This window comes from Ostrea edulis, chromosome 2 (assembly GCF_947568905.1).
Source record: "Ostrea edulis chromosome 2, xbOstEdul1.1, whole genome shotgun sequence".
NCBI lineage: Eukaryota > Metazoa > Mollusca > Bivalvia > Ostreida > Ostreidae > Ostrea > Ostrea edulis.
The window spans coordinates 71,503,752-71,526,942 of record NC_079165.1 but is presented as its reverse complement, the minus strand read 5'-3'; the positions used below and the strand labels follow the sequence as shown (position 1 = coordinate 71,526,942).

Below are 23,191 nucleotides of genomic sequence, written 5' to 3'. Positions count from 1 at the left end.
AGTTATCATCCTGAAAAAATATAACAATCCCTATGAAAACTGGCTTTTGTATCTGTCATCGAAACTTCCCAAATAAACAGAAAAGCAATACAGAGCTTACATATCCCATTACCTTTAAGAAAAAAGAATTTGCTACGTTACACATACAGTGTATTTTTTCACTGATCTCTAAAAATTAAGATGGGTTGTCTCTCGTTACATGTACCAATGATCAGGTAGCATGATGGCGATGCCCAGACAAATTTTAAAACTTATTTCAACCTACATGACAACCTATTAGATTAATATTATTTTGTATATTGTACATATGATAAGCCAGACTAATTTCATTCCTTTCTAATTCTCTTCCTTTTTTCCTATCTTTGAATGAATGCCTATTAGAGTGGATGTGTGAGTAAATGGTAGATAAAATACCCTGTACCCCCTAGTCAGGTGGGTTTGTAAGGGCATGTGATGTTAAAACCCTGACTGTCATAATGTGGATAAATGTTGTATGAACCTAAAAAAAAAAAAAAAAAAAAAAAAAAAAAAAAAAAAAATTATTTCAAAGCACTATCTTTAAAACATTATATGAGAAGCATTTTTATGATCTGTCAATTTTAACACGTAGGTCAATTTTTAGGTCACCTGTGTAAACTCAGGTGGCCTATTGCAATTGGTCTGCGTCTGCCGTCGTCCATTATCAATTTATTCGCAGAAACCACAGGGCCAATCTTGACCAAATTTGGCATGTAGCATCTGTAGGTGAAGGAGATCGGAAATTGTAAATTTCATGACCACCCACCCTAAGGGGCATTACTTTGGGGGGACTGTAAAATTGATATACATGTATTTCTTTAAAAATCTTCTTTACTCCTGGGCATCTAGTAGAGAAAGTGAGTATATACATCTGTAGTAATAATGAGCAAGGGATCTTTTACCACAATTGTAAATTTCATGATTCCCGGGGTAGGGGTTCTAACCTCAGGGTGGGGCCAAACTTACTATATAGTGTTTATGTGTAAACACTTAAATAACATATCCTTTAGTGCTATTGAAACTAAATGGATATTTAGAAAGAGCAGGCAGTCATTTACTAAAAATGTAAATTTGATGATCCCAGGGGTAGGGATTTTGGCATTAGGGTAGGTCCAAAATGGTCAGTTATTAAATGTGTGAACAATAGAAATTTTTAACTTCTTCTTGGTAACTATCATTCCAATTCTTTTCAAATTTAGTATGAAACATATTTGGAACAAGGGAGACATCAATTGTAAATTTCATGACTCCTACACTCCTAATGCTCGAGGGGCGGAGCAAAAATTGCCTAAAATTGCCCAATTTTCAAAAATATTCTTCTCAAGAATCGCACACGTGTAAGAAAAACCAAATACATAGTGATGTAGTGGCAGGAAGGCTTCTACAAAAACTAAATTTCATGATCCCCAGGATAAGGGTTCTGACCCCAGTGCGGGGCCAAACTTACTATATAGATTTTATGTGTAAAACACTTAAATAACATCTCCTTCAGTGTTATTGATACTAAATTGAAACTAAACGGATATTTAGAAAGAACAGGTAGTCCTTTACCAAAATTGTGACTTTGATGATCTCAGGGGTAGGGGTTTTGATATTAGGGTGGGGCCAAACTTAGTATATAGTATTTATGTGTAAGTTTGCTGATACTATAAAAAATCTGAATGCATACTAAGGAATGGCAGATAATGATGTACAAAACCTGGTGTATTTCACAACCCAGGGTTTTGACTCTAGGATGGGTCCGAATTAGTCACATCTTTTAATGTTAATACACCTATCATATTATGTAAAACCTTTCATCAGTTTATGCACTTTTGAGGACATTGAAGATTTAAGAACACGTCTTGTTCTATACTGTAGCTTAACATTAGAATTTAGCTTAGATATTCAGAACAGGATATTTTTTCTAGATTTCATAGCCATTGGGAGTAGTGATACTTTTTCACTAGTACTCAGGTAACCGATAAGGCCTGTGGGCCTCTTGTTTTATCATAATTTTACTTTTTATCGATGAAAATTTATTTATTGATTTGATTTAATGCTAGAATAATATAATCTTTATTCATTCCTCTAAACATTATAGGATTAAACATTCTTTTTGAAGAATTTATCGATGTGTAAACTCCGGCCATTTTACTCACAAACTGAATAAAAGTGCGAAGCACTTTTATGTCAAGTTTGTGAGTAAAATGGCCGGAGTTTACACATCGATAAATTCTTCAAAAAGAATGTTTGATTCTTATAATTCCAATTCAATCACTTCATTAACAATTGCAAAAATTTGAATAGTTTCCCCGCACTATGTTGTTTGTTTTCAGGCGTGTATGAATACATCGCGTTTTCGGATTTATTGATGTGTAAACTCTTGTTCAGCTTTATTTTTGTCCAATCAAAACAATTGTAATAAACAAGATTGGAATTATTGTAAAATAATATCATTTTGAAGTTGTTATAAGGTGGCTCACTACATCCTGATATAGGTTCTCAAATCAGTACGAAATGATTTAATCGTGAAAGATATGATGATATATATAATAAGTATGTATGTCAAAAAGGCAGAAAATATACAAATTCTGAAAACAATCATGATTTTCACAAACAAAATTTCAGCACATATGAAGAAAGACTTGCGGATTTAAAATCGAGGTCTGCAGTTTACCAGTGCTTTAACCACTGAGCTACATTTCGTACGATGATAGACAAACAAATCGATCGATATAAATAATTCCACAAAACATTTCAATCACATTTAAATCACCATCTTGTGACGTACTGTCATAAAGAGTATAAGCTTTAGTGTAGTGAGCTACCTTAATGATACTTTCAAACAGTGGATTTTATGGCCTCGATGTATCATGCAGTTCTATAGAATTATGACAAAATTTTAAAGTAACACGGCCGAAAAACGTTTACCGAATTTTTTATTACCCGTCTACACATTCCCGTAAAGCTTCTCCCCCAGTCCGTGTTATATATAATACATGTAGGTCCTCAGTACCCATTACCTGTCGTGAGAGGCGACTAAATGGGGCGATCCTTCGGATGAGACTGCAAAAGCCTAAGCCTCGTGTCACAGCAGGTGTGCATTGCACGATAAAGATCCTTCCCTGCTCGAAGGTCATCCTTCCCTGCTTGAAGGTCGTAACTGTCGAGCAATACCAACAGACAGAAACAACTCTCCAGTCTTTAAATATTGGTTAGGACTGTGCCATGTATTGTGTATTTCGTGATGTAGCGTTCGCAAAATAACTAACGACCTCTAGATAGATACGTGGCGATCGTCCGAAGAAAAAATAACTATAACAGAGAACCCCCAGATAACGCGGTGTTCACCAGGTGAATAAGTGACTGTCGACAAATAATTGTCAAGAAAAACAATTAAAATGTCTTTCTGAATTACCGAATCTAAATGAACTGGATTAGTTTTAACTCAATGTTAATAACATTAAGGAAAGAAATGTGCATACCTGTAGCTGTTTTCAAACACCTTTACAATACTTTAATTTTCATGAAAATAGATTTTTTTCTTCTAAGTATGTGTAACAGGCTGTTTTAGGTTTAATGAATGATGGGTAATCATGCTGTATGATTTGTTTTTGTAACTATTACATATACCGGTAGATAAATACTTGTAGATACTTTAGATAAATCGGTGATTGGCCTTGATTTCTTGTTGCTACCCACCCTTTTTTGTGGGCAGGCAATGTTTTATGGTAGTCTTTTTACATATGTGTATGCAATAGGGGGTCATCTTGTTAGACCCCCTATCGGATGTTTTTATTTTGTGTATATATGTTCTCTTTCTCAATGTTAATTTTATAGATGTATGTAACAGGGGGTCATCAAGTCATTTGCAGCATATGATCTTAATTTTTACTTGGTTTTAATGACCCCCTGTACTGTATATACTTTTCGTCATTTACTAAATAAATGACATTTTCTATTCTCAAACTTGTTCTGTGTTGCCTGCTTTGAGCAAAAAAACGAGTGCAGTCCACTTGGCTAGTGCTTTTGAGCTAAGGATCATAAATACATGTACTTGTAAATACTTTAGATAAATACTTGTAGATACTTTAGATCGAACTAGATGCTATTTTGATTCAACGATTTCAAATTGATGATACATGTAGAACTACTCTTTCTATGATTTTATTTACACATTATGATAGTGCAAGAAAGTTGTATACAAGTGAATAGAGACGCGAGTTTTCATTGAACGACAATAAAATAATAATCAGATCTCTCAATTTTGAAATTCCCATTTTTGGTGCGATGTTGCAGACAGCACATTCACATAATTAAATATAATATCTATTTTTCCAAAGTTGTTGAATATCAGCCAATTGGAATACATTGACTTATTTGATCATGTAATAAATAAGAATGTTACCTAATCTTAATTTGGTAAACGAAAAGCTAATATACTTCCCAGAATACAATGACAGAACAATTCAAATCTAGGATACAACCTCTTTGATATTCCTTGTACAAATATTACTGATACATATTAGTCTATTCTGGGGAAGTGAAGCTATTTCTTACGATACGATTCTTTTTTTTTTCCGTTCATAAATTCACACTTGAAACTTTGTACAATAATTCTAATATTTAATTAATAATACCACGTCTATTTTTATTATGTATGTTATATGTCATCTACATGATTACTGTAGTTGCTGTATTTATTCTTCTAAGTTGCCAGAACTTGTTCAAGTCTGTATACATGTGCGATAACAAATATTCAAATAATCCTGTCAAATAGGATAATCTATATTGTTCATATATGTATATATTGTATAAAGATAACAAAATATCAACGTGAACGTGTGCATGAAGAAATATCTTATACAATATACCATGCCGGCATTCGTCTGCCACTCACTCATTCATCATTCCTTACATAACGAATGATCAACGAGTGGCGGGAGCAGGGACAAAATGCCGGCATATGTTGATACACGTGAAATAGATGTATACACTTCGAGATGGTTTGTTCACATTCGTATGAAAGGTAGTCACGTCGGACAAAACACATCTACATGTACTTACATCTAAATATACATATTACTGATATCTATACCAACAAGATGTGTTTGTGAAACACAAATGCCCCCGATAATGGCCAATTCTAAAGATGGCCAATGTCACAAAGACAAATAGCTTGGTACCAGTAGAAAGATCATGTCACAAGAAATGCTCATGTGAAATATCAAAGCTCTAAAATAAAACCATTTAGAAGTTATGACGAATGTCAATTTTTTAAAAAGTAGGTCAAACTCCAAGGTCAAGGTGACAGGATCAAAGAGTTTGGTACCAACGGAAAGATCGTGTCACAAGGAATACTCGTGTGAAATATCAAAGCTCTAGCTCCTACTGTTCAAAAGTTATTAGGAAGGTTAAAGCTTCAGACAGGATGACAGAATTACAGAATGACAGACAGGACAAAAACAATATGCCCCCCACCCCCCCCCCCCCCCCCACCCCCGATCTTTGATCTCGGGGGCATAAAAATAAAAAAAACCTGTAATATATTCATAATTAATGTACTTAAACAATTCTGACTTTTGTCGGAAATGTCCATATATATATATGTATGCTTTGAAATGTGAGTAGGTTTGAAACTGCTTTGAAAATGACATTTATCATTGTTATCAATAAATATTCATGAAGGAAAGTAAAATTCATTTCTGAAAGTTTAAGACTGTTTAAATTCAATCAATACATACATCACGATGAATTTGAAAAATAACTTTTGTATGTGTTTATTACGGAAGTCGATAGGTGCCAGGGTATATAATTAATATTTATTTAACTGGCGGCCGCCACTTAATCTATGTGGCGGCCGCCACTTAATTTAACTGGCGACCGCCACTTATTAACTGGCGGTCGCCACTCAATTTAAATCATTTATATGGTTGTCACCAGTTATTCAACCTCTCTCTCTTTCTCTATCTCTCTCTCAAAATGAAAGGGGTGCAATCCCTCCCCAATGCTTAGTAATATGTATGTGATATATAAATACATGTATGTGTGTGTACACACACACACACACACACACACACACACACACACACATATATATATATATATATATATATATATATATATATATATATATATATATATACACACACAATTAAGAGCATTAAATCATTGTTTTTCGATTCTACTGTTAAATACGTAGAACCACGGGGCTGACCCTCCATTTTTTTGACAACACTCAATTTCTATTATTTTCACATGCAAACTAAATTATTTTCACATGTGAAATAAGATTAATTGGCGGATTGGCCCCCACCCCACTCTTTTGGTGGTAGTAACGAATGATAAAAATGTAATAATGAATTAACTGATCAATTGAAGGATGAACGGAACCCCCTCCCTCCAATTTAGGAGTACGAAGTTTGGACAAAAGAGACATTTTAGGTTCCTTTTCTGCTTGTCAATAATTGTAGAAGACAATTTCTCCTCCGACTGTCCCTATACAGTTTGAAAAACGATGCTGCGTGTTTGCGTACTATTCTAAATCTTTCCAAAATAATCACTCAGCGATACGAATTACATTGTTTTTGCAATTGGCAGCCACCATGTATAAATTAAGTGGCGGCCGCCAGTTAATTTATATGGCGGCCGCGAGATAATAACTGGCGGCCGCCAGATAATAAGTGGCAGCCGCCAGTTAAATAAATATTAATTCTATACCCTGGCACCTATCGGTTTCCGTAGTTTATAAAGTAGGTCCTAGTATATTCAATCATTGTTTTCATAGTATCATCTCACATTTCACACGCAATGCAAAATGATTGGTCATGGAATTCAAATCTATGAAATAGCAATAGATATTCTTGCAAATGAAAGGTGAAGACAACGATCAGTGACCAATCCCACAACTCCTATTAGCAATACAAAATAGATAATTGGGCAGACACACCAGAGTTGGGCTCAGGTACCGAGGAGGAGCAAGCATCCCCTGTCGACCGGTCACACCCACCGTGAGCCCTATATTCTGATCAGGTAAACGGAATTATTTATATTGAGATATGATACACATTCAGGATTTATTTTCTGAATTTAACTACTATGCTTTGCAATTGTAAACATGAAGTTTCAGTAAGACTTATATATCTATACTTATAAATGAACAATCCCGAGACGCTGCTCCAGAGTTACTGCTAGCACCTTTAATATTGTATTATATGTAAGGTGAAGTCCGTAAGCTACATGCTTACTTTCGTTTTCGATCAACTATCCTGGAATAGCAAAAATGAGAGTACAGTGGCGGATACGCTTTGGCGGATCGAAGCCAGTTTACTTTTTCATTGACAATTTAATTAAGGTGATACGATATCGGATATGACGTAAATCCGTTGTCTATCGATGCTTTGTTTTGATCTTACAAAAGAATTAAGTTTTGTTAATTGTTGAGTAAATAAAATACGCATGTCCATGATTTTAGTCTTGATTCAGCCTTGTGGAAATTTCCAGAACAAAGCTCCAGAATGAGGCAACGCTTAGGTCGCACATTCTTGGGCCTTTCTGGCAAGCTGAGAAGTTGATTTCCAACATGATCAGCATAAAATTGTGTAGGTGTTAAGTGACAGTTATACATGTATTTATAATTGCAGGACCACAATGTAAACTAGTCATTTGTACTAATTGTGCTATCCTGTCTAAATAAAAAAAGAATTTACTAGGCCCATATTTATCATTTTATGAGGGTTTATGATTATATTACTTAAAGACCTCTCATTCAATGAAGGACACACACCCCGAGACACCAACGATACGACACATCGGTGATTTTTAAATACACATGTACAATATTTATCTGATATTTTCAATGTTATTTTCCCCGTGTATATTGAAGTCACTTTTTCGACTTTTTGTAATGATTTATCAACAATTACTGATGTGTAGAAACACATGGATAAACGCAAGATTTCAAGTTTTTATTTTGGTTGAACTTGTTTTGTGATAACACAGATCTTGAAAGTAAGCAATAAGTCGAAAAATGTCCAATATGTCAGATATCGAATGGTACGGGATTAGTAATGTTCTAGGAAAGCGCCTTATAACTTTAACGTTTAAAACAATTTACCGAAATTAGGCTGTACACTCCCTGACAATGTCCAAGAAATCAGGCCACTGTTTACAATATTTCCTCTTTCTGTTTGTCATTATGTTTTCGATTATTGCGTTTGACGAGAAAAAACGACATGTATTCATAATTTTGCCCTTAAATTGTCGCACTGGACAAAAACTACCATTATAAACACATTCGCAATACTGAGTTTCAAATATTGAAATTATGAACGACAGTTCATTTTGATTTGGTCAACTACTCGGCGTGACGGATTAAAATTGCATTCGTAAAATCATTATCTAATTCTCAATCATTTATGTTTCAGGAGGAATAGTTAATTTGGAGCTCCAAGTGACTTCCTAATGATAAAGTTTTATTTATTGTATATAATACAATATTTATAAATATAAACATAACCAATGCACGCAATTATTCAAAAATGTTCTTAAATTTATTTGAATTAAAGATATCGTTCATTCAATTCATGTGCTCAACAATTCAAATACGCATTTAAAAAGATGCAATATTATTTAATTGTGATTTACAGCGCTTGCGTGGGGTTTCATCTAGTATATATAGAGAGGGGGAGAGAACGTTGATAGATAATATATAAATGCACGTACATGCAATGATTAAAGAAAACAAATTAGGTACTCAGCCGAAAGTGAAGGGACTCGATAGAAATGCTAAGTGGGCAAGAAAACGTTTAGTTTGTGCTAATCTAATTCAACTCTACGTTTTATTATTGGTAAGTAGTCTTGCTGAATAACAGATTAGCCATGATTCCAGTAAATATTCTTTTGACAACAGCCATAATTCTGTGGTTAAGGTTTTCTGTCATTAGTATAGGCAATACATCTGTACTTTTGTCCGGCTGTCGAAATGTAAATGTTGAGGTTTAGGTTGAATATCATAGATGACCTTCCTGTGACACAAAAACAAACGAAGAAACAAAGAAAACTTGGTCACAACATGCGATATTGTACAGTAATCACGGGGAAAAATGGCAAACTGATATTTTCATAATAGACATACATATTATGTACGAACTATAGTCTCGGCTGTAGTCCTGCCTTCACTGCAGGGACCACGGTATCAACAACTTGAATCTACATTATATATCAACAAAATGTATCCCTCTGCGTGGTTATTGAGAGAGATTTTCAAAAGAATTCCTCATCAAGTGACGAATCTAAGAGGGTGGTTACGGGAGTTATAACCTCCCTTATATGTAGGTTGAACAGGAAATGGTACAAACTTGAGCCCCCCCCCCCCCTTCCTTTGAAAACTTTCAGGATCCGTAAAATTTCAACCCCCCCCCCCCAGTACAGAACAAACGTGAATATACGTTACAAATGGTTGATTGCATATTGAACTGACAACGAGGGTCCATTTGAGAAGAATAATTAACAAAAAATCCATACTTTAAAACTTTTCGAACCCCAGCTGAGGTTCTATCCTGACGCTAGAGGCAATGGTTAGAAATCGTGTACATTATATTAGGATATTTTGTTCGTGTTTATGAATTTAACATATTGTACCCTTGAGGTTCAAGAGAAGACTCTTAAAGCTTTATGGTCCGATGTTTACCTGCTATTTTTGTTCAAAGTGTACAGAATTACTATAATTCACTTGTATTTAGTGTTTAGAATTATTAACTTTCTATTAATTACATGCTTAAAAAACATTTGCATGTTAAAAAAAAAAAAAAAAAAAAAAGCACCGAGAAGATTATTTAAAAATTAAATATAGTTAGAACCCTTAAATGTATTTGCAGTTCATGGTGGAAACTCCTGTGCATGCATATAATGTTTGATTCAAATAGTGAAGCATGGAGTCCAATATATACATGTAGATGAATCATATCCTGTAAATTCTGCTATCTCAACTATTTTCTCCTTTCGTTATCCAAACGTATGGTCTGTTCTTTTAGGACAGGTGTCATCTCTCGCTGATTCAAAGCCATGTCTGGCCATAAGTCTATATATAGCCCGACAGGCTTGAGGGGAATCCCAACATGATGTATATACTTAGCCGAGAACTGGGGTGGCAATATTAGTTACACAGTTAGTTAGTGACCTGATACGGAAAAATACATGGTGTGAAAAGAAAACCCGTATCGGGCGAGGTGAAGCTGAGCCCGATACGGGTTTTCTTTTCACACCATGTATTTTTCCGTGTCAGGTCACTAACTAACTGTGTAACGAATTTATCACATCGAAGACCTCTAACTGTGTATATGTGGGGGTCTATATCATACAACTTAGTCAAATGTCCTTCCTTTTGACACGGCTGCAAGTCGAACCCGACGATAAATAAAATTACTCGCCCAATACGGATTTTACTCGCATGATACGGTTTTTTTCACGGCGTCATGTGACCAAGATCTGACCAGTTAGATTTCAACAATTTTGTCTGAGGCGTGATAATGCTTGTTATTGAGCTACAGTGTTCTAAACTTTACCTTTGTGCACTTAAAATTTATTCAATTAAACTGATTTGTTTGTTGGTGTCAACACAATATAAGCAACATAAACCAATCATTACATGAAATGTATACATGTACTTAATCATGTCTTCTAACACTACAGATAAAAAAAAGTTTAATACTAGTAACGGAAATAAATAATGACCTTTTTGCACTTGATATACGAAAAATTTCATGATATCAAATTTTAGAGTTTAAAAAGACATATTAGGAGTACACTCTAAAAACAATGTTTAGGTTTGGAACACTTTTTAAACGTGTTTAGGTCTAAACGTGTTTAGGATTGTGCTTATATCCTAAACGCGAAGTGTAATAAACATGTTCTACCCTAAACATGTTCAGACTGAGAACATGTTTAGCTATGCAAAAATACAGTATCTAAACACAAAATAACATGCTAAACACTTGCTAAACACATTCCTAAACGTCTAAACACAATCCTAAACGTCTATGCGTTTAGGTTTTGAACATGATAAGCTTAGTAACATTGTTGACATTAGTTTTACAGTCTTCATGTAGAATATTCCTGTCTTCTGTAAATGAAATTCGAATTGCAGAAAAAATTGCATGTCAGAATTGCCATACTTCAAACTGCTATAGTGTACCAGGTCCCGATAGTGACCATAGTGTACATCATACGCCGTCTTGCAAGTATACACTGTCGAGGTCGATATCCAAAATTGATGGAACCATTAGAAGAGCCGTCTATGGGCTTCAACCCTTTCCTGTTGGAAATGAGCAGAGTTTAGGAGTATCCAGAAAATTTTATCTGGAATTCCATTTCAACTTGAACAGGTCTGGACACATACATATTGAATTTTAAAAAATAGTGTAATTCATTGTCTCTGGTATTAGACGTGCCTTTAGTGTTAATTTAAACCAATGCATCACTCTTACTTTGCATTGGAACAAAATTCATTTAAATCTTGTGAAAGAGAACATCAGTTGCAATTGATGCCCCCCCCCCTTTTTTTTAATTCAACATGTGACAGTGCCTGTTATGCGAAAACTAGCATATCAAAGACAAAAAAATTGTTGAAGTTGTACTTGCCGGGTGATATTTAACCATGTATAGTTTACTTCTTATATGTGCATAAGTGATTTTTAATGGTTTTGTCTTTAACATGTATCGCGGAAATGTCAACCGTGTTGTTTCGGCAATTAGAATATAGAAATAGACTTGCAATGTAATTTGAGAAGAACCGCCCAAACCCGTGTAGTGATTTTGGGGGGTGGATTTTTAGTATTTCTGGTCGGGCTCGGAGTCCTCTGAGCCTGCACGTGATTTTCTCTCTCTCTTACCCGCGAACTCTCGGCAATCGGACGTGTTTTAGAAAGTGCAGCAGTGTAGTTATTGTATTTGTTAACCCCTTGCAAGTTGTTCTGTGTATTTGTGAATATATCTGTTTATAAGTGTTTTCCGGTGTTCTTTGTGTGTAGGAAATCACTTTACCCGCATTGTTCGATTTGAAACATCATGGATCCCATAGACACAGTTTGTAATGCAAGGGATATTCTTGCTAGATTTTGCAATGTTATTCTCCTATAATAGAAGAGAAAGCTACTATTTAAGACTCTTTAATGCTGTGGATTGAGTTTTAAATAGAAGGTTAGCAAATCATTTTGTAATTGAGACAAAGTCAAAACCTAAATACAAGGAGAACTAAACATGTTCAAAACCTAAACACAAAAGAGGTAAACGTGTTCAAAACCTAAACACAATAAGGGTAAACATGTTCAAAACCTAAACATAATAAGGGTTAAACATGTTCTACACCTAAACATTAAAAGAATTAAACATGTTCAAAACCTAAACACATTGGATTAAACATGTTTAAAACCTAAACACAGAAAGTGTTAAACATGTTTAGATTTAGAACGCGTTCAAAACTGTACACAAGAAATGTGTTTAACTTTGTGTTTAGGATCTAAACACCATTTTTAGAGTGTAGAGTCAATTTTTTAATTTCACATAATTTTCAAGGTTTGTCTCAACATTTAAAATGGAACTAAAAACAGTGGGGGTTGGAAACCAAATTTTTTAATTAATATTGGCGAAAATTTTGAATTTTTGTACCAAATTTCGAGTAAATTAATTGAAACTTTTTCAAGAGTCGGTGTTCTATTTGGAAAATATAACAACCAAATTAATAAATTACAACATTTGATCTAGTTCCATGTCTCAACTACGTGCATCATAAATTATAAAACTGAAATACTACATGTACACGTATAGGAGTATAAAAATATAAGATACACCGTATTTAGATGAATCAGAAACTATAATATCACGCAGATTTACAAGTTTTTGATTAACCAATCCTTCCGCCACATAATATATAGTCCCTGTAAAATCATTTCAAAATTTGAATGGACACAATTTTTTTTTCAATTGGATAGGGTTCAGTAATAGATGTGTAATATGTTTGCACCAATGGGATCAGTATTGGACCAGTAAATACTTAGTTGTAGCATCCTGCGCAGTTGTGCTCAAAAGCTCAGGAGCTAACTTCCTTATGGTTTGAAAGAGCGTAAAACAACGAAGATATTTAGGAATTTACAACTTTACAAAGATAAGACCACCCATGACTCATTGGCTCTGGAAGTCTGGACTAGACTCGTAAATGTCACTTGATTTATCTTCTAAATATGTATTAGAAATGGCCGAGTGACTGTTGTTTAAAAACCAAATGATTCTGGTTGAAACAGGTGAAATAGCGCTCTTGAAAAGTCCAAACTGTAAACTTTAATAAGAAAGAATAACATTTGGTAAATTAACTTAGGGGCGGCTATATGGAATGTGTCAAACGTAACTATAGAATGTAACAGAAATGTTGACGTATATGGAAGAAGTTTTTCTTTTAAAATCTTGCGTAGTTCGGCAATAGAGATTTCAATCTTGTTGTCAACCATTATTGAAAGAAATCGAAGGACAATGACAACATCTGCCCGGCTGAAATGTTTGCGAGGTCCAATGTACATGTAACGTTTATTTATGTTATAACGTAATAGAAAAATATGAATAAAGTATACCCAGTATATTTTAGGCGATAAAAAATAGTACCATTTAAATAGTTTCATTTCCAATGTTTTTTGGTATCTGTACCAATTGTAATGATACCATTTCTTCATGAATACGATGCAGTTGTAAACAATGAGCGTATGAATCTTGATAAATATTGTACGTCTATTTTAACGGCTGGTAATCCGGCAGAAATGAAAGTAGAGAGTAAATATAAGAAATAAAATGCATTTTTTCAAATGAACTGCGATGCTTCACACTAGCATACCTTTAAGAAGAGCTACGTTACGCGCTTCGTGAAGTATGCCGGCGTAACGAGTCGCTGTTCATGCCTTCACGTATTTTCAAAAATGAAATTTCCTTTTTTTTAATTCGTTAAGTTGCCACACAACCACATTTGAAGTACACGTACGAGTGCGGATATCTATAAAGAGTAGCAAGATTTGACCGTTTGAGCCGCAAATATTTTTGCACTATTAGATGAGGCTTTGTACGGTGTTGTTAACTGCTGCTGAGGAAGTCAGAGGAAGGCTTTTTGCTGGACTGGTATATGGTTTCAAATTGCACAGAGAGAAAACGCACATGTTCACATACTTTATATCAGTGGAAAGAGGACAAAAGTGATTAAAAACTGGCGGGTTTTAGACATATGTCTAGTGTCCCAATAATAACACTAAACTTAATTGAATAAAGACCGAACTTCTGTTCTTTGTCATGTGTACAAATGTATCTGATGGTACAATTTTTCGCTCAAATTTCTGGTTAAAACACATACTCTAAAGCTGTGATCATATTCCTGATAGTATACTGGAAAATCATGTGTGTGAAAATACAATTCTCTTTTTTCCCCAACTCAACTGAAAAAGCAATTTTAAACAGTTTCTGCAATAAATTTAAATGAATTTGATTTTACAATTGACAAGATAAATCTTAGATTTGAGAAAGAGTACTGTTATACCATAAATCAATGTAGTGAAAGACTACTAGACATTAATATAATTAACATTTAAGAAACGATCGATCTCTTCATTAGGCCTATTTCGCATTTGGCCTAATATTTCTGCAGTCTTTGCTTCACGTACACTGTAACACTGACCTACAGAATATTCGAGGTAAAATAAAAGTCAAGCAATAAATCAAAAGTTGGTGACAATTTTATTTCGTGTCATTTATTAATCTCTGTTCTCACTCTGTGGTAAACTACAAAAAATAAAACACGAGTCATCCGTGGTTTCTGATGCATATCCTGCATCTCGTTGTGATGTGATTTTACGAGTTATATGTGAATGCATAACCCAGGTTTCTAACCACTTGTCAGGTGATGGGAATTAATGATCTAACATGGGCAGCCTTTCGCCGCTTACGTGCCTACTGGGAATGGGAGAACTACGGGGTTTTTATTTCACCGTTTTTTTTCCTGATTTGGTAGAACTCTTGCACTTTATGTCATGCTTTGATGAAATGGATCTCTTTCATCTATTGAATCAGGTCTTGGGGGTGTTTGGTTTGACCTTCCGGAAACTAGGGAAATTTTTCACTCGCATGCTGAAAGTTCGCATAACCTTAGGGATCTTAGTTTTACGTCCTAATGTTCGTGATTTCACATCTGCTGCCGGTATCCATTCGTTGTTGTCTTCCAAATTAAAACCTGTCCAAGGAAAGCAGATTTTTAAAATGAAAATAATGTCACCTTTTCTCACATCATTTACTTTACCTGTATGACATGTGCAATACATACAACTTATGTGATACCGATGTAAAAATATGAGGAATTAGGGACTCCGAGGTCCTACTTTAAACTTTAATACCTCTAAACTTATTTATTCATTATGTATGACAGATCATTCAATTTTTGTTCTGTCTAGCATTTAAAAAATCGCTCAAACTGAAACTATCAAATCACATTGTTTTTTACTTTACTATCTCCTGATTAATTTTGTTCTTACTGAGCACGAATTCAAATCTTTAGGAAATGGCATCAAAATGAAATTACTTTGATAAAATGAAAAATAACAATAAGGATGAATTTAAAGTCTATGGTATAATGTAATATATGTTCCACATCTGCTTCATATTTAGATATTTTTTTCTGAACAAAGACGTTACCGCAAAATTTATGACTCAACTCAACTTTATGATGACTCCATCTTATCCATCGTCAACTTCCCATATTTATGTAGCAATATTCCAGTATCACCTCCATATGGTGTTTCTGTCTCTCAACTTATTCGATATACGAGAACATGTTCTGCATATGATCAATCTTTTAAATCAAGGCAGGCTACTGACAAATAAGTTGATGTTGCAGTTTAAAGTCAACATTTAGTCAACTCTATGGTCGTTATAATGATCGTATTTGCAAATGAAACCTGTCATTAGGTCAAGTGCTGTCTGACGTGTTTCGTATCAATTGTTAAGTTGTTAATACCTATTTTGACTATGGATTGTTATACCCCCCGAACGAAGTTCAGGGGGGTATATAGGAATCACTCTGTCTGTCCGTCTGTCTCCAGATTCGTGTCCGGGCTATAACTTCTTTGTTCTTTGACATAGGCATACCATATTTGGCACACAGGTGGATCACCATGAGACGATGTGTCAAGTACCTTCATGACCTCCATATGACCTTGACCTCAAGGTCAAAATTAAAGGGTTTTTTTTACAATGGATTCGTGTCCGGGCCATAACTTCTTTGTTCTTTGACATAGGCATACCGTATTTGACACATGAGTGTATCACCATGAGACGATGTGTCGTGTACCTTCATGACCTCCATTTGACCTTGACCTCAAGGTCAAAATTAAAGGTTTTTACAATGTATTCGTGTCAGGGTCATGCCTTCTTTGTTCCTTGACATAGGCATACCATATTTGACACATGAGTGTATCACCATGAGACGATGTGTCGGGTACTTTCATGACCTCTATATGACCTTGAACTTTGACCTCAAGGTCAAAATTGATTATAGGGTTTTGACATAGTCATACCATAAGACATGGGTGTATCAACATGAGACTATGTGTCATGTACATTCATGACCTCTTTATGACCTTGACCTTTGATCTCAAGTTCAAAATTATAGGTTTATACCATAGATTTGTGTTCAGACTATATCTTCCATTTTCTTCTACAAAGGCATACCATATTTATACACTCAAGAAAGAGGTAATTTATACCTATTAACAACACCCTTTGGGAGATTGGGGTAAGCGGAGGGTATTCTTAGTGAGCATTTCTCACAGTACCTCTTGTTCAGTTTACCTCACCATAATATAGAACTCACGGCATGTATGACCGGTCAACTAGGGATGCTTGCTTTTCCTAGGCACACTCTGATATTTCCAGGGGTTCGTGTTTGCCCTACTCTATATTTTGTAATATTTAGAGGATTTATGAGATTGATCACTGTTCATTATCTTCACCTTTTTCATCATTAGCATTCATTATACCTCTACTGAGTTTTCACTACATTGTATATAAATGTAAATCTCGCTACATTGTATATAAATGTAAATCTCGCTACATTGTATATAAATGTAAATCTCACTACATTGTATATAAATGTAAATCTCACTACATTGTATATAAATGTAAATCTCACTACACTGTGTATAAGTGTAAATCTCACTACATTGTGTATAAATGTAAATTGACAGATTTTGTTGATTCCCTGTAGACCACCTAAACTAACCAATTCCCTGCAAAAACGAGCGTCAGTTCGATGAACTCACAAACACCTATTCGGAACACTTAGCAGTTTATCTATATCTTGTGCAAAGTTCTGATGTCTTTCGAATGGAGTCATTAATATTCGTTCTACAATGGAATTGGCCCATGCAGGAGCAGTCCTACATCACATTTTAAAAGTAGATTTAATTGTTATGATTTTATTTCCCACTCGGTATTGTTGTCGTTTTGTACAGCACAATATAAGGCTGGGTAAGTAAAATAAGACCTCGACTTCCATGTTGTATAATGGAGTACGGATATGTTTTAAATCATATAAGTTAAAATTGATGGTTAAAGTGTATTATTGAGGGAGTCCGCAAGATTCCAGTACCCTGAAAGCAAGCATATTTCCCTCAGCCTCGCCTCAGGAAATAGGCTTGGGGAACTTTAATCTTGCTGATTCTCTCATTGATATTCATTAATGTTAGTCAGGTAAATTACATTTCCAACAAGGAAAACTTACTTAATTATGATCTTGAGACTGGCAATATTTTGATCAAAATTGTTACCTTATTGTTTCTACATTTTTACAATTGGCACGACAGTTCTACATTGTTCTATAGCTAGTTCTGCAATACTATTTAATCGAGTTTTATTAGCATATCCATTCCATCTACAACATAGTTCTATGGTCAATTATGTAATGCAGTCTTTATCAAGTCTAGACTCCCTGTCGGGAAAAGTGGACAGAAGGCACAGTGCATGACAAAGTGGACGCGTTTATTGCATAACAAACGTTATCAGTGATCACAGGAGTTACATTGTATTGTACGTCATGGAACAAGCATCATAAGACAAACGACTGAATTCTAGAAACTGGCTTTCAAACCTGCATGAATAAAATAATATATTTGAATTTCCGCTGATAATATCACTCTGATATGGGTACCCACTTCCGCCCCTACCTGCGGTTGAACTCACGACCTGTGGAAACAAGTGTTACCAGCGCGCTAGACCGCTCCAGTTTAGGTAAGTCTAAAAACTCGCTTTCGATGGCGATGGAATTCTCGCCACGATTTCACACGCTACACGTCATTGAGAACAGTCATTTGACGCAAATTTAAGAGGATCATACAAGATAAACACTGCATTTGAAATATTTTATAAAGCACAAAGATTGCAATGAACTATTAAATGAATATATTTGCCTTAGTGAAGAAATAATTGGAAATTTTGCCGAGACGCAGAGGATTATGGATAGAATGTTCCATCGTCATCGAAAGCTTGCTTACATGGTCGAGCGGTCAACTCGAGGCAGGGGCAGAGTGGGTATCCTTATAATATTCAATTTCTCTGTGCTATCTATCTGTCTCTCTACCTATCTATATCGCAATATGAATTTATGTGAAGTTTGATTACTAATGGAAGAACTATAATGGATGAAATAAACTTGTCCCTGAAATATCTATTTGTTTATGATTTGTCACGTAAGATTTTTCTGCTCTTATATCCATTCGTAGTTAAGATAACCCCTCTGGAGAGTTGTTCCTTGATACTAATGATTATTGACGTGTTCTGTGTATTGCTTGATAAAAATAATGCCTGTTGACGTGTGCGGTACATTGCTTACCATTTTTGAGAATTTTGTCCACCATTCTGATACAGTGGCTGTGACTACTGTTAGCCACAAACTGGAGAGCGCTTTGCCCCAGCCCATCCACAGCGTTGACGTTGCATCCCTTCTTTATCAGATATTCTGCAATCTCAAATCGTCCCTCCTCTAGCGCTAACAACAGCGGGGTCTTTCCGGAGCTATCCGTGCAATCTATGTTTGCTCCTAAAGAAATTTTCATTCATTTAGATTTGTACATTAGATTTCAGACAGGCTCTTTCAGGCAGCTACTAAAATTCTTTGATCGACATATCGTTATATATTCACAAACAACAATACTACATGTACGTTAACAATGCTTTAGGAATATGTGTACATGTATATAGTTTTAAAACGGTTTAGCAAGTAATGTAGAATGATATGCATGTTCTCAGCAAGGCTAAATACACGCAGCAAAAGAATTTCATACTTCATTGAAAGTGAGAACATGGTTAAGAAATAGAGAAGACACGCCACTTCACGTGTTAACATATAGGCGTTGGCATCGTTAACACGTGCAGGTGCATGAAATATCTATTTTTCAACAATTTGTTTCCACAGGCGTTGGACCGGTCGCGGTAGCTCAGTGGCAGAGTGTTTGCTTCGTAACCGGAAGGTCGTGAGTTCGAGTCCCGCTCATGCCATGCCCGTGTCAAACCTAGGACGTAAATATAGGTAGTGATTGCTCTTTCGTCAAACGCTCGGCCGTTAGAAGTGAGAATTACGGGTCTTTTGGATGTGACCTTCAAAAACAGAGGTAGCGGCAGGCGTTAACACCCTAAAGAACCTTCACTGCTACAGCCCTGAGTGCTAAAGCATAGGTCTAAATTTGTGGTACTTCATCTACAGCTGGTGACGTCTCAATATGAATGGAAAAAAATGTCGATGAGACAAAAATCAATCAACCAACCATAGGGGCTGGAACGATAAAAGTGGTCTGAGACCTTACGTTTACATACATGGGTGGGTTATTCCCCCTGGGACGTTAAACAACAAACAAAACTACAGCAACTAACTTTATGAGAGCAAAGTCTCCCTATCTAGTCAAGTATTATGCATTGATCATCACTCTCTGCTGTTACTCAAAATAAAAAAGCTTATGACAAATCTTACATAGTATGACAAGATCAATTATCATTGACTCACCTGATTTCACAAGACTCTTTACAAATTCTAGATCATTCAGTTCTACAGCAATCAGTAATGGTGTCCGAAGATCATGGCTTAGAATGTTAATGTTGCAGGTCTCTGAAATTGCAAAATTTCCAAGGTTGGTGTCACACAGCATTACATTTCCTTCCACAATCTGCGGTCTATGTCCGCAAATACGACATAAACTGATATTTCTTTCATTTAAAACTCCCGTGGAGAACCGGGTTAGAATAGGTCTTCAGTACCCCTTGCTTGTCGTAAAAACCGAGGTCCTGTGTCACAGCAGGTGTGGCACAATAAAGATCCCTCCCTGCTCAAAGGCCATAAGCGCCGAGCATAGACCTAAATTTTGCGGCCCTTTACCGGCAATGGTGACGTCTCCATGTGAGTGAAATATTCTTAATATACATCAATCATTACATAAAACAGACAAATAAATCTGTGAAATGCAAAACTTCTATGAACAAAATAACAAAAGCAGTAGCCATTCATTAAGTTTTGTACAAAAGCTGTGCTTCACTAATTCTCATCTTGCATTTCACGTGTAGCAAATCCAACATTAACATAATGGTAAATATCTTCATTTGCTTACCAAAAGACAAAAGAATATCCAACATTTCATCATCTCCATTGATGATGGGAAGGAAAAGAAGTGGATTTCCTTCCTCGTCGTATATATTTGGATCCGCACCAGACTTCAATTGTTTTTTCACTGTGCTGTAATTACCATTGTTAACAAACATCACAAAATCTTTTTCGGAAAAATTTTTGACTTCCATGTTTCTCGGTGTGGATGAAACCCTTCCTAGAGAACTTGGAGCCCTTTATTTCAGTAGGACCGATACCGACAAGCAGAAGAACTAGATTGACATGAAGGTGAATCATAACGTATTATATACATAACGTGGCCAGTAAAACATACTGAATGCAATAAGGTGCGATGGTTCCGCATTGTGATTTGTCCTAGCCCCTAAAGGTGGCGCCTTTGACAGCAATATTGATATTTTACGAGTTCCAATTATATTTACATCTTATATCCTCTTTCATTGAGAAATGTATCATTTTCCAAACATCAAAAGGATTAGTATAAAATAATATTTATGTATCTTTGAAATAATATGATGCTCTACACAATGAATTACAGTTAAAATACAAGCGTTACATCACTTATTGGCGGAGAAATGTTCATTACCGTGGAGTTTAGTATAAGATTCCCAATTTCGAACAAACATACCCGGCGTCTTCATTGGCTTTATAATTCACTTTTAAAAAATCCATAGCTATGTTGGCAAGCTAAAATATCTGTCAGTGGCATTTTTAAGCTTTTAAATGACCCTAAATGCTTCCTGTTTGTTCATTTCTCTAAAAGATAAAGTTGCAATTAAAGAATTATGAAAAAAACACAAATACATCATACTCCGGTACATCATTATGCCTTCTTTTTCTTTAACAACCTGAAAGGGTTTTTGTTTTTTTAATGTTTCAAATGCAATATACCGGGTCGGGTTTTTTTTCAATATGCATTTGTTTTAACAGTATCAAACGAAGCCCAGCTTTTTTGGAGGAGTTATGAACACAAACCTTTTTCATTACAAAGAGTTTTGAGGTCGAATGCGACTCTAGGCGATCATGAGGCAGATGCGATGTCGACATAGCGAATAGTGAGGATAAAAGACACGAGATAGAGATATCATGGCAGTCTAGACAGGTGCATGTATTTCCTCTTTTCTTAGAAAATATTAGTTACATCTTCTTAATTAGTAGGTACATGTATGTGATACATGTAACTTAGACCACCTCACTTCAAGAAAATTTCCATAACTATGTTAGCATGCTAAAATATGTAGTAAACATTTAAAGTTAACTTTAGCAACTACCATGTACATGCAAAATCTTAAAACTAATAGGAAGAACTAACTTCAAAATATAGACACTGTAATTTACATATGTTCGTGTATTTTGTGGTTGTGCATGTATGTTTTAAATGTTATATAGTATCATGATAACATATTAATATATAATACTGAATTATACCCCACCCCCAATGAAAATGAAAGTAATAATTCTAGGGGGAAACAATCAGTTTCGTCTGATCAAGAAACATTATTTTTCTTGTCATTACAGTTTTGGGGAAAATTTGTTGACATAATTATGTGCAAAATCAAATGATAACAAATGGTAGTTACCTGTGCGTTTCTTGGCCGATCTATATCACCATGAACTGTTTGTTGGTCAGACTAGCTGATCACCACGAGAGAACGAAAACGATAAAAATGTTTACAAAAAGTATTTTATGTAATCTTTGTTTCGGTTAATAATGTATACAGTGATAACGATCATTGATTTATATTAGACTTACATGTGTGTGTGCATACATTGTACATGTATATTGCAAATCAAAAACCAAAATAGTCTGAATTGTTTTGATATGCATGTAATCATTCGTTCAATGATAGGTTTACTACCATAGCTATGTAAAATGTTTCAGTATATTATGGATAGTGATACACACGCCTTTACGATGGATGGCCTCGTCCAGGGCTTTGTACCGTCTACAGTTGAGGTCAACGCATTTTAAAAATATAGATACGATGCATAGGAATTGTTCCTTTATACCGTCTGTCATCGGTACACCAGAAATGCATATAGGTAGCATCAGTTGGAGTGGCAAGTGGTACGAATTTAAAAACAGCCAATTATGATAAAAATGATGGAGCATTTGATTAAGAAACGGTGGGTTCCGAAGGGTCTGAATTGAGACTTTGTGCTGGATTAACACATTCTATATACATAATAGACGATCCACTTTTTTCAACAAAGAATTAATGAATCGAGAAAACTAAAGAAACAATTCTGCCCTGACAATAGATATTCCGTAACAATTTCTGCACAGTATATAAAATTATCTTCAGTTGTTTGCATTAGGTGTCTATATTATAGAGACTATTTTCGTTTTAGCAGAAGATGTCTGTCAATCTGTTATTGATGAAAGAGGCAACCATGACTACATTATTCATATGAACTTTTAAAAAAAAAATGAAATAAAAGTAACTTTAACAAACACCTGCGGAGCGTGCATAAGATACATGCATATCATATGAAAACCAG

At 35.1% G+C, this 23,191-nt stretch overlaps 1 protein-coding gene across 1 annotated transcript; it reads right to left on the bottom strand.

Moving 5' to 3' along the window:
- Window positions 1-14,767: 14,767 nt before the first annotated feature.
- On the bottom strand, window positions 14,768-21,054 carry LOC125682583 (ankyrin repeat domain-containing protein 29-like). Its single transcript, XM_048923235.2, has 4 exons — window positions 20,676-21,054; window positions 20,078-20,179; window positions 18,911-19,117; window positions 14,768-15,259 (listed from the first exon to the last, which is right to left on the bottom strand). The coding sequence occupies exons 1-4, from the start codon at window positions 20,860-20,862 to the stop codon at window positions 15,096-15,098; spliced, it is 660 nt and encodes a 219-aa protein (XP_048779192.1). The 5' UTR covers window positions 20,863-21,054; the 3' UTR covers window positions 14,768-15,095.
- Between the last annotated feature and the right edge of the window lie 2,137 nt (window positions 21,055-23,191).

Coding starts and splice junctions, on each gene's coding strand:
- LOC125682583 (XM_048923235.2), bottom strand. CDS start 20,862: ATGGAAGTCAAAAATTTTTCCGAAAAAGATTTTGTGATGTTTGTTAAC. Junction 20,180..20,675: donor GGATATTCTTTTGTCTTTTG/GTAAGCAAATGA, acceptor TTGCAATTTCAG/AGACCTGCAACATTAACATT. Junction 15,260..18,910: donor GGACAAAATTCTCAAAAATG/GTAAGCAATGTA, acceptor TTCCTTGGACAG/GTTTTAATTTGGAAGACAAC.